The sequence below is a fragment of the Lytechinus variegatus genome, chromosome 2, assembly GCF_018143015.1.
Source record: "Lytechinus variegatus isolate NC3 chromosome 2, Lvar_3.0, whole genome shotgun sequence".
In the NCBI taxonomy this organism is placed as follows: Eukaryota; Metazoa; Echinodermata; class Echinoidea; order Temnopleuroida; family Toxopneustidae; genus Lytechinus; species Lytechinus variegatus.
Window position 1 is genome coordinate 43,010,859 of NC_054741.1, and position 12,748 is coordinate 43,023,606.

The following is a 12,748-nucleotide window of genomic DNA, read 5'->3' on the forward strand; positions in this document are numbered from 1 at the left end:
GTTATTCAACAAAAAACCCCAACATAGCCAAAGTTCATTGACCTTACATGACCTTTGACCTTGATCATGTGACTGAAACTCGAACAGGATGTTCAGTGATACTTGATTACTCTTATGTACAAGTTTCATGAATCAGATCCATAAACTTTCAAAGTTATGATGTTAATTCATACAGATACACCCAAATTCGGCCAAAGTTCATTGACCTTTGACCTTGGTCATGTGACCTGAAACGCGCACAGGATGTTCAGTGATACTTGATTACTAATGTCCAAGTTTAATGAACTAGACCAATAAACTTTCAAAGTTATGATGGTAATTCAACAGATACCCCCGATTCGGCCAAAGTTCATTGACCCTAAATGACCTTTGACCTTAATCATGAGACCTGAAACTTGCACAAAATTTTCAGTGATGCTTGATTACTATTGTGTCCAAGTTTTTGAATCAGATCCATAAACTTTCAAAGTTATGATGGGAATTCAACAGATATCCCCAATTCGGCCAAAGTTCATTGACCCTAAATGACCTTTGACCTCGGGTCATGTGACGTGAAAACTCATGTAGGAGGGTCAGTGATACTTGATTAAACCTAATGTCCAAGTTTCATGAACTAGGTCCATATATTTTCTAAGTTATGATGACATTTCAAAAAACTTAACCTCAGGTTAAGATTTCGATGTTGATTCCTCCAACATGGTCTAAGTTCATGACCCTAAATGACATTTGACCTTGGTCATGTGACATGAAACTCTAATAGGATGTTCAGTAATACTTGATTAACCTTATGGCCAAGTTTTATTAACTAGGTCCATATACTTTCTAAGTTATGACGTCATTTCAAAAACTTAACCTCAGGTTAAGATTGATGTTGACGCCGCCGCCGCCGCCGTCACGCCGCCGTCGGAAAAGCGGCGCCTATAGTCTCACTTTGCTTCGCAGGTGAGACAAAAAGAGCAGAGGCCCAAGGATAGACCCCTAGGACACTCCAGAAGATAGAATTGATGTGCCACTCTTGGCTTTCCTCTAGTGCCACTTGTTGGATATGTCCTATGAGGAATTCACAGATCCAGGACAAGAGCTGACCTCCGATACCAGAAAGCGTTCATGTGGTACCCAGTTGAAGGCCTTCGAAAAATCAATCAGGATTACATCAATCTTTTGCTTGTCCCATAAGCCTGCGGCAAGATTTTGGACTGCTTTTTCTTTTAACAAAAAGATAGCTTGAAAATATTTATAGTATGAAGGTAAAATAAAAAAATGCACTGTGAAGTACTGACTGTTCATATAGAGTTTAAATTTCAATTTGCTTTTTTCTGAAAAGCTTTACAAATTAAACAAGTTAAAAACAACTGGGGGTCCATGAACTAAAGCATTGGAGAAAGTAAAATGATGAGACATACCTGAAGATATTCCTTGTGGTCGAAAAGAGAGTGGATGTCTGACTGTGCTTGTTTCATCAATGAAGTTTAAGGATGCACAGAAAAGTCCAGAGAGAGCATTCACAAGGTCACCCCATGCCCAGTCAATACTAAAGAAAAAAGGAAGACATTTTCATCTGGTAAATCTGAATTTTGACAAATGTACACTAAAATCTTCCCCATGACTGGCCAATACTACAACAAACCCTTTTATCGTTATAAATTTAATTGGATAATGCAGTGACAGTGCAATTCACTGCCTTTCAATAATGCTGAAACTAAAATTGCATGTTTATGTTACCTCATACATATCAAATAGAATATGAAACAAGGCAAAAGCGATTTGTGTCTCACCTGGAAATTATGAAAATACTTACCTGATTTTCTTATTTACGAGATAACTCATACATCTACTTGATTTGCTAGTTCAGCCCTCTGGACTGCCATACCCGAATAGAACTCCCAAGGATTTAAAAAGCGCGAGCGCGCCCTCTCCCGTTCAGGCTTACTACCCATGATCACCGCGCAACTAGCGTCCATCTTCCTCACCTTTCGCAAGCCCATACGTTGAAACATGTTGCTACGCAAGGCGGAGGGTCGGTGGGAGGGTATCAAGTAGATGTATGAGTTATCTCGTAAATAAGAAAATCAGGTAAGTATTTTCATAATTTACTTCAATAACTCCATACATCTACTTGATTTGCTAGACCAGCACGGACTCAAACCGTAGGGAGGCATGTTTTCAATTGTAAGCCTAAGAAAATTTAAAAGAAAAAACAAAAACAACGAATTTTAGGGAGAGGGGGAAAAAGCCGCAGCTGCTTTAAGCGCCGAAGCAGCAAATCTCGCCTCGCTGGACGGAATGTCCTTCAAGTAGAAAGAAGTGAAGGAGTTAGTTGAGCGCCAAAAGGCGGCCCTCAAAAATGTCCTCGAGAGGAATGCCCTGTATACTCAGGAATACTAAGTATCATGGGCCCTCGGCCTAGTGTCAGGAGAACAACATCACCTGCTGACTAGAGCGTAAGAATTGAAATTTGTTGAAAATTTCAACAAGAATCGTGATCGGAAAACTGAAGCTTTTAAGGCTCAGTAAGTGATCAATCGACCAATCTGAGAAGGCGAGATATCTCAGAACCCCTACCGAAATTTAAGCGTGCCGCTTGCTAGTAACTAGCATGCGACTAGCAGGGCACTCGCTTAATAAGCGAGTGCATGCTAGCGAACAGTCCCTGCTCGCTAAAAGATCGCTTAACTATTACTCTGCACGCATATCACACGCTTATTAAGCTAACCGCATGCTAGTTACTAGCATGCCGCAAGCTTGCGCAAGCTAGTCGCACGCTTCCCGCAAGCTGGAAATTTCTGTAGGGGAAGCCTCTGCGTGGGAGAAAGCGTCCAGAATTCGATATCTGTCTCAAATGCGTGAGGGCAGAAATCTGCAGAATTCTGATAGAGAGCTGTGGTAAAAAGTTACTAGCGGTCCGAAGGGGACTAGGAACGACGGAGAGTAGGGATTTAGGAAGAAAACCACTCGTAAGGCAGACAAGGGTCGAGAAAGCGACTGAGTGCCATCCTGTTAATAAGGAATGCCGCGGACATGTTGCCTATGTAGAATAGAGCAGTCTGGTCAAAACAGCTCAACCGGGCGTGTCAGGGATACAGCGCGGTACACATCACGACAAAAGTGTGTTAGACCGAGTGATCGAGAGAGAACTCAGGATCCCCTTTCTCCCATACTGATTGAAGCACCCATCTGAGGGTGCAGTGCCCGCGGTGGAAGAGGTGGCTTGGCTCAAGCCACCATCGCCGAGAGAGCCCGTGAGGCTAGGCTGCGATGGCTGTCCGCTGGGCGGGGGAATCCCTAGCAGCAGCAAGTGTACGCCAGAGGGAGCTGGCGAAAAAAAATCTGTCACGATATTACGTGTAAACGACCATCAAGAGATGCTCTAAACGAACAGACATCGCCAGATATGATACCTCAACCGTTACATTCCCAACGGAATCGAATGAGGTAGCAACGGCCCTGTCCTATCAAGTTAGGGACGGAAACTGGCTAAGAGTGTCGAAGTCCTCGCTTGAAGAAACAAGCGAAGGAGACTTGAGGAAGTAAACACAAAATTTCCATCAGTCTGCGGTGAGAACCAGTTGTTTATGAAAACAGTCACAAGGCCTGTTTCTCAGGTGATCGTAAGAGCGAGCACCGCCGGCGCCGGTTGCGGCAGCGTGGAACAGTCCGATATCGGTAAGATAAGGAGCTCCAAAAAGCTGCGGGGGGGCGGCAAAAATGACGCCCTAAGCAGCGGGGGATGAGAATCTAAATTTCTAAGAGGAACTCCAGTGAAGTAAATCACTTACATGGAGAGGCTCATCCACAGTCGGCCCGAGAGAAGGCGGGTCGTAGTGATCGTGGTTAGGAAGGCATAAGCATACATTCATCCACTGTTACATCATCCTCGGTCGTGCGGTGACCCTGGCCACATGCCTTGCATGGAAGGAGGATGAAAGCAGCATGCGGGGCGACTCGAGTGTGCCGTGAAAAAATTTCTAAGAAAGAAGCCGATTCGACTAACGGGCACGGTAAAGACATCCACCGTAGACCACTCCGCACAAGGAGGGAGCGGCGGAGACGCCCGCAAGATTGACCCACATAGAGGGCAGTCTATAAGATAGACAGTTAGAGCTCGACCGATGGTCTGGCGGTGTACAGTTTGGTGTGAACTCGCCGACCCGGTACGGTGGGTGTGCCCAGAAAGTAGGCATAGAATGCCGACAGAGAATCCTGGGGCTTTAAACAAGTTTGAACGCGCGTACATAGCCAACAATCTCATGAGATGTACGGCGGTTACTTTCCTCCGAGATGATGTTTACCCAACCGGGAAAGACTCGGGGAACAGCTGTGAATGTCAACAGGAGGGATATCTAGCATATGAAAAGCTGATTCCTTCCACGTATTCGGTGCGGGTGCTGCCGGCGGTGTCCGGGGGGACGACCGGTGATGGCAGCTCGGGCAGGGTTCGTACGAGCCGCCCGAATACGAGACAAATAGGTTAACATAACCATAATGCACCGGGTGGTGAAGGCATAGCGATTATTAAGCACAGGAGAACTTTTAATCGCCGTGACATTCAGATCCGATATACATACTCATAAGCTCAGAGAGCTATGAGATAGTGAGACATACCGCTGAGCGGTGATGGTGCTCATATCAGAGTCGCCCTCTCTTCAGCGGCGATCGCTGGAGAACGGGTGTCTGTACTAGCCCTGACTCTGGCGTTGCAAGGGTAGGAGCTAAGTAAGACAGGGCACCCTTACTTTCGAATAGAAAGTGAGGTTCAGGCCAGAAAAGCGACGGTCCCGTCGCCTGGGCGGACGGTCCGCGGACGTGATAGGTTGTCCTCTCAAAGCAGCCAAACATTCTCATGAGAGAAGTGCGGCATGCGGTATGTAAGAGATTCATACCTCCAATCTACGGGCCCGCTTAGGGGGAAGAATGGAGAGAGTTACCGCTGAAGGAGTCGTCGCCGTATGTGAGCTTGACGTAGAGGGCGAATTCGGGAGTACCTGCATAATAATCGCCCCCCCCCCCCGCCTCTGCCTTCTCGCTAGCCTCGAGAGGCTTGAAAAATTTCGAGACGGCGGCGCCGGAGCCTGGCGCTTCCGGGCAGCAGCAGAGCGGGGGTGGGTTTACACCCACGGAGCTGGCGGCTTCCTCGTCGTAGGAGCCGCCTCGTCTAGAGCGACCCCGTCACTCTCCGAGACCCCCAATTCGGCCGATTGAGCTCGGAGCGCCTGAAGAGGCGGGGCGAGAAAATATGGACTCCCTTGCTTCATCAATACCCCCGCTCGGAGGGTAGATGTGAGGTAGATACTTGTCAAGCAGCGCCTGAGCGCTTACTGAAAAGTCGACCGCGGGATAGGGGTTGTCCTCGTAAAGGGAGTCTCGCTCTATGGACTGAACGGGGGGTTGTCCAGTAAGCGCCGGGGTGGCCCCGCGTGTCGGCTGGGACACGTGCTCTGAGATCGACGAAAATGCTGGAAAGCACACGCGATCTTGGGGCACCCGGTTAGTCGGTGCACTGGCTGGCGATTTAACAGAATCACTCGAGGATTTCCCGGGTGTCTGGTGGTTATTGCCCACTTGTCTCGCTTGATGCTCAGGGGCATCAGCGGGGTGAGTAGACGTCGAGGGTGGGGTGAACCCGCACTACTCGAAAGCAGAATGTAGCAGCATGAATAGCTGTAACATCTGACCACCAACACAAGGGTCTGAAGGAGGGACGCCCATGGCAACAGGGCTGGCCGACCTCACCTTCGACCTCTTCTTCTTCGCGGCCTCCGCCGGTGTGGCCGGGGCAGAAGAAGGCACAAGAGGCACGGGTGATTTCTTACGATTTGCCGCCCCTGGCAGGGCGGCCGTCAACAACGAAACTTCACCCGAATCTGACGGGGTCAGATTGTGGTCACAGACTGATGTGTGACGCCTCTCGCGGTAGCAGAATGTAGCAGCATGAATAGCTGTAACATCTGACCACCGACACAAGGGTCTGAAGGAGGAACGCCCATGGCAGCAGGGCTGGCCAACCTCTCCTTCGACCTCTTCTTCTTCTTCTCTTTCTGCGGGCTCCGCCGGCGTGGCCGGGGAAGAAGGCATGAGAGGCACGGGTGATTTCTTACGATTTGCCGCCCCTGGCAGGGCGGCCGCCGACAATGAAACTTCACCCGAATCTGACGGGGTCAGATTGTGGTCACAGCCCGATGTGTGATGCCTCTCGCGGTAGCAGAATATAGCAGCATAACATGTATGACTGTAACATCTGGCCACCGATAAGAGGGTCTGAAGGAGGAATGCCCATGGCAACAGGGCTGGCCGACCTCTCCTTCGACCTCTTCTTCTTCTTCTTATTTTGCGGGCTCCGCCGGCGTGGCCGGAGCAGAAGAAGGCACAAGAGGCACGGGTGATCTCTTACGATTTGCCGCCCCTGGCAGGGCGGCCGCCAACAACGAAACTTCACCCGAATCTGACGGGGTCAGATTGTGGTCACGATCAGATTGTGGTTACAGTCTGTGTGACGCCTCTCGCGGTCAGGGGCTGGGCGATCTCTCCCGATGCTGTCAACGGAGGACGACTTATACGGCAGAGATCCTGACCTGTGCCGGGGGGAGAGAACCGCACTCTCCCTCCGGACTTCTGGTGACCCGGTAGCCGGTGGGTCGCATAGCCCTATGGGTGCTGCGGCGGCAGGACCTAGTTTAGGCTTGGAAGCCTTGGCTACCACTTTTTCCTTTGTCCGAGACCGTGGCACCACAGTCTCGGCCTTCCTTCTCTTAGCATCCGACCGCAAATTCGGAATGCTGATCGACGCACCCTCATACTCACCGCCGCTGGGCGCTCACCGCGGCGTCCCTCCTGCTCGCCTGGAGGCGGCCGACTTCTGTAACTTGCAATCGGGGCGGTCCCCGTGGAGGGCACCAGGTATTCTGGGGCTGTGTTAGTCCCATTCAAAGATACCTCTCTCTACCCTGAAAAAGGAATAACAAGAATTTTTCTTTTTCTTTTTTTTTTTTTACAAAGATCTCGCTTAGATTAAAAGTGGAGACCGGAGTGGTCTTTCCCTCCTCCTAAAAGGAGTTTGTTTGAGCAAACAGAACAAAACAAGAGGGGAGGGGTAGGGAGGAAGAAGAACCTAAGAATAGTTTAGGTATCTGCCTGTAAGAAAAAGGAGGTCGGAGACTTTGAAAAAAGAAACTCCTACAAGGTTCCCCTACTATATTCTCTTTTTTTTGTGCCCGAAGGAAAAATTCGAAACAAAAATTCAAAAATGAATGCAAGTTCAGAAGAGAACGAAGTTTCCACCTGCGAAGAAACACAAAAACAAGCATTTCAGAGCAGGAAGAAAAGGGATTGAGAGACAAATAATTCCAGATAAGAGAAATTTTACGATAATTTCCAAGAGGAAAAAAAAAAGTAACCTCCTGTGGAAAGGTAAAGAAATTCAGAACAGGAGGAAGGAGGAACGTCTCTAGTAACGATTCCAAGAGGAAGAACGACCCAGTAAATCCTCAAAGGGAATCGTAGAGCCCGCCTGTCGAAATAAAAAATATATAAGACTAGGAGGGAAGAGGGAATTGAACGAAGAAAACAATTCCGGGACAGGTCAAAAAAAAATTTCTAACAGGAAGGAGACCCCACCTGTAAAGAACAAAAATTTTTTTTTTTTTTTTTTTTTTTTAGGGGGGATTGAATAACCAAACAATCATCAGGTATAATTGCGTAAGCCGAATTAAACAATCCCCGAAGCGTCTGTGAATAAAATATTAATCAAGAATTTTATTCAGAACAGAAAGGAAAAGGAATTGACCTTTAGGATGCGCCTGTGAATAAAATATCAATCAAGAAATTTATTCAGAACAGAAGGAAAAAGGAATTGAGCTTTAAGATCCGCCTGTGAATAAAATATCAATTAAGAAATTTATTCAGAACAGAAAGGAAAGAGAATTGAAGAATTAATCAATCAATAATCAATCGAAAATCTTAATAAATCAATTCCAGAAAGCAAGGAAGGAACAGAGTTGAAGATCCCAACCTGCAAAAAGAAATAACAATAACACCCTCGACAACAAAGTGTAGAGGCTGTCTAGAATTTAATTCAAAAACGGCACCAAAAGCCACCACGCTTTGAACGTGAAGAACAATAACCATGACAGGTGGTGAAGGCTTGCTGCCACGTAGGCAGGCCAAGCCCGGTGCCTCGCGAACGCGCTAGCGATGCGGCGCGACGAGAACTCAAACGTTAGAAAAACAATTTAAGTGTCTTCCAAAAACACGTCTAAAAAGTCACGCCAAGTGTAAATTCTGAACACAATCTTACACACAAATGGAAAGATTGAAATTAAAAGGGAGAATGCACCACAGATAAGCGAAAATAATATACCAAAGCTCAAAAAGATTTGAGCTCTTAGGAGACTTATCTGAGCACGTCTTGACAGGTGGCTTGCCGAAAGCAAAAGAGGAAGATGGACGCTAGTTGCGCGGTGATCATGGGTAGTAAGCCTGAACGGGAGAGGGCGCGCTCGCGCTTTTTAAATCCTTGGGAGTTCTATTCGGGTATGGCAGTCCAGAGGGCTGAACTAGCAAATCAAGTAGATGTATGGAGTTATTGAAGTAAATATTGTGATTTGCAAGGGCATGCAACAGAATTGTATCAAAACTTCATAGTAAAATGACTGGGATGGGATAACACTTGTCATAAGAGTCTTGCACATAAACTCCAATGTTGATCTGAAAATGACTGTCACACCCAAGTCAACCCAAGATGACGTACAATCAATTCTCGCAACCAACAGTCACACCCAAGTAACTCAAGAGGACATAAAATGAAATAATTACATGCACAATAAAAATACAGTTCCAAGAATTTATTAAAACTGTATTCAGGTTCTTGTAGAACAATGATTCAAAGGCTTTGTTTCAGAGTACAAATCACAATATAATATAAAATAAAAGTCTTTGGAATAACATACAAAGTAATCCACTTTATAAGGTGATATAATCACTCCAGTTCAAAGTTCATTGATACTGACGAATCGTTACATAATTACATCATCTGACGACGGAACTGTCTTCCCTTTGACTCTCTTTACAAATCTTGTCCATAGCGAGATTTGACAGTCATAATCATGGTGGATCTGGATACGGAGATGGGACCGGAACGGCTACTGTAATGGCGGTTGAAAACAAACTCAGAACCAGAATTGAAATAACCAGTGGAACGAGTGGAATCGGAATTGGAACCCATCTAAAAACAAACATTACCCAAACTATAAATAATCTAAGGAATAATAATATCTTCAAATCTTCACAATTTTAATATACTTCCCTAGATTAATTCTCGACTGGTAAACTATAAACAATCTAAGGAATAGTATCTGTAAAACTTCACAATATTCATACAGGTGATTCCCTAGATTAATTCCAGTATTCAAAGGAATAATTTCTTCCAATCTTCATAATACTCATATGTCTTTAATCTCACGAATGATTAATAAGCATGATCAGTCCTCAAAATGTTTTACATATAACAAGAAAATGACTCCTTCCTAAAAAGCATTCCTTTTAGTACAAAATCTTTCTGATTTCTGAGATTCAAAAGTTACTCAATCTTTGTCCTGGAATAACTCAACTCCTTCATATTAGTTATTAATTAACATGACATTAATTAAATTGGAGATAGTTTTAGTATAAACTAACACTCTTCTCTTTTAAACAGAATTCAATGGTCCTTTTTAATGACCAGGGGTGGTATTCTGAGGTCATTTTAACTTTAAAATATTTTATTTTATCTCTTAAAATGAAATTGGTATTCTGAGATGAGATTTTATCTCTCAGATAAAATTTTAGATTTTATCTTGCGTATAAATTTTATCTTGCATTTCTACAAATGATACGCAACAGAACAATGCCTGCGTACACATACCCATCGCGTATCTGGCCATTGCAACGCGGATATGCTTGCGCCCAAGTTACTTTGAAGAACAAAATAAAATAAACTTAAAAGAGGGTAGAGGCTATTTTATCTCTGCGACGTTGATTTCACCAGTATTTCTAGGTGAATTAACCCCACATGGTGACATGAAAATGAAGAAAAATTATATACTTATTAGAATAACACCTTAACGTTGTTCCTGTACAATCATAGAGTATTTCATAAGACTTTTCTTTACTAATATTGTCTTTGAAAAGATGTTTGAAAAGATGCGATATAGACTTCGAAAAAAGATGAGAGTATTGTCCTTTTTGTTAAAAAGAAATCTCCGTAAAGATGCACAAGCGTATTTGAAGTCAATAAATTGACGCAATCTGGCCCCTTTCACACCTCCTGGCGGAATAGATTTTAATTGGTTGAGTGATATGAGAGAGCTATAAAAGCGCGTTTCTAATTGGATATTGATTAAAAAATAGGTGTGTCTTACAGAGATAAAATGAAGATAAAATGGTTCTCAGAATACCAATTCGGAGAGATTTTAAGGGTATTTTATCTCACCGATTTTAACGGAGATAAAATATTTTATTTTATCTGAGATAAAATGGATCTCAGAATACCACCCCTTGACTTTCTCAATGACACAATCATAATACCAAATGAACAGTAGTCAAAAATCATTTTCACTTACAGTTTGACTTCTGTGACTAAAGGCAGGAAATCATCAGGAAGGCCTCAATTTTCAGCAGTCATGTTCTTGATGCTTGAAATGGAAAATGCAGCGCTATCTGCCCTAAATCCAAGTCTAAAAACTTCAATTTCTAATAGCATTTCTCAACCAATGACCCATAGGTCCTCCCTGTTTGACTGTTTCGAACTGCAGCGTTACACGTTATTGTGAGTATGTATTATTTTGAACAGGTATTTACACTGCTACTTTGATCATATCATTTTTTTAACAGAAATAAATAAATTTATATCTAACATGCAGGTCGCCTAAGTACATCTACCATCCAAGTTTGGTTCAAACTTCAAACCAATGACGATGAAATCAAGGATGCCTTCTATTAGCAACTTCAGCGTGAGATTGACAGTATCCCTGGACATGACATGAAGGTTGTGATGGGGGATCTACATGCTAAGGTCGGAAACAACAGCGGTTACGATATGACTATGAGGAAGTATGGATGTGGGGTGAAAAACGAAAATGGGGAATGCCTCATGGAATTCTGCTCTATTAACAACCTTGTTATTGGGGGACACTCTTCCAGCATAAAGACATTCACACTGTGACACGGTACTCACCAAATGGAAGGGACAGAAACCAGATTGATCAGATTTCTTGTGGAGCGTTGTGGCCCAGTGGATAAGTCTTCTGACTTTGAAACAGAGGGTCGTGGGTTCGAATCCCAGCCATAGCGTAATTTCCTTCAGCAAGAAATTTATCCACATTGTGCTGCACTCGACCCAGGTGAGGTGAATGGGTACCCGGCAGGATTAATTCCTTGAATGCATGAGCGCTGAAAGGCAGCTCGAGCTAAAGCCGGGGTAATAATAACAACGCGCCTCGGAATAGAATATTTCTAGATTGATGGCGCTATATAAATGCCTATTATTATCATTATTATCACATCATGATAAATGGCGCGTGGAGAAGATTGCTCCAAGATGTTAGAGTCCTGAGGGGGGCAGATGCTGCTAGTAACCACCATCTTGTGCTGGCAGTAATACAAGTTAAGCTCAGAAAATCAGGTGCAAGTAAAGTTAAACAGCCAAGATTTGATATTGACAAACTAAAGGACCCCAGAGTCAAAGGTGCATTTCTACTAGAGCTTCAGAACAGTTTTCAGGTTCTAGCAGACCTTGAAGAAACTCAGACAGAACAGGACAAGATCAATGAAGAGTGGCAGAGGGTCAAAACAGCATACCAGAAGTCAAGTGAAACATGTCAAGGGAAAAAAAAGAGGGAGAGAAAGGAGTGGATGACTGAAGACACATGGCAAACTGTAGTGAAACGTAGGGAAGCGAAAAAACTTTATTTGAGTGCAAAGTGGGATAGGCTAAAAGAGACATTTAAAGGTAAATATCAAGAAGCAAACAGATTAGTTAAAAGAAAGTCAAGAGCTGACAAACGAGCCTTCATGGACAACCTAGCTAGCCAGGCAGAAGAGGCTGCAAAGGCTGGTGAGCACGGCAAAGTATAGAAGTTGACCAGAATAATTAGTGGCAGAGACAGTAAAAACTCAGACTGACCAATAGAAGACAAGGATGGTAGGCTACTTACTACTGAAAAAGAACAGGATACTAGATGGGCTGAACACTTTGAAGTTCTCAATAGACCACCTCCTGCCACTGAAGCTAACATTCTAGAAGCAGAAACTGACCTAGATATCAATACAAATCCACCAACTCGAGCTGAGATCGTCCAGGCAATCAAATTTAACAATGGTAAGGCACCAGGACCAGATAACCTTGATACTGAGCTTTTAAAAGCAGATCCAGATCTGGCCGCGAATATATTGCATCCTCTCTTCACTGACATATGGGAAGGTTAAAAAGGTTCCAGATGATTGGTTACAAGGGGTCATCATCAAACTACCCAAGAAAGGTTCCCTCCGCAAGTGTAGCAACTATAGTAATTTGTCTATCCCAAGCAAGATTCTAACAAAAGTTATTATCCAGAGACTAACAAGGGCTGTCGATGGGCAACTGAGACCAGAACAAGCTGGTTTTCAAAGTAGTAGACTTGTTAAGAGGTTGAACGCTGCATTTTTTAGTACAAATGTCCCACTTGGCACAAATGTTCCTTGAGTCAAAAGAAAAAGATTCATCCAAAGAGACACGCTG

At 44.3% G+C, this 12,748-nt stretch overlaps 1 protein-coding gene and 1 long non-coding RNA gene across 2 annotated transcripts; one reads left to right on the forward strand and one right to left on the reverse strand.

Moving 5' to 3' along the window:
- Window positions 1–1,027: 1,027 nt before the first annotated feature.
- LOC121409466 lies at window positions 1,028–11,308 on the reverse strand. Its single transcript, XR_005969158.1, has 3 exons — window positions 10,593–11,308; window positions 9,021–9,217; window positions 1,028–1,531 (listed from the first exon to the last, which is right to left on the reverse strand). It is a non-coding gene; the product is annotated as an uncharacterized LOC121409466 (long non-coding RNA).
- Window positions 11,309–11,535: 227 nt separating this feature from the next.
- On the forward strand, window positions 11,536–12,105 carry LOC121406821. Its single transcript, XM_041597691.1, has one exon. The coding sequence runs from the start codon at window positions 11,536–11,538 to the stop codon at window positions 12,103–12,105; it is 570 nt and encodes a 189-aa protein (XP_041453625.1).
- The last annotated feature ends 643 nt before the right edge of the window (window positions 12,106–12,748 follow it).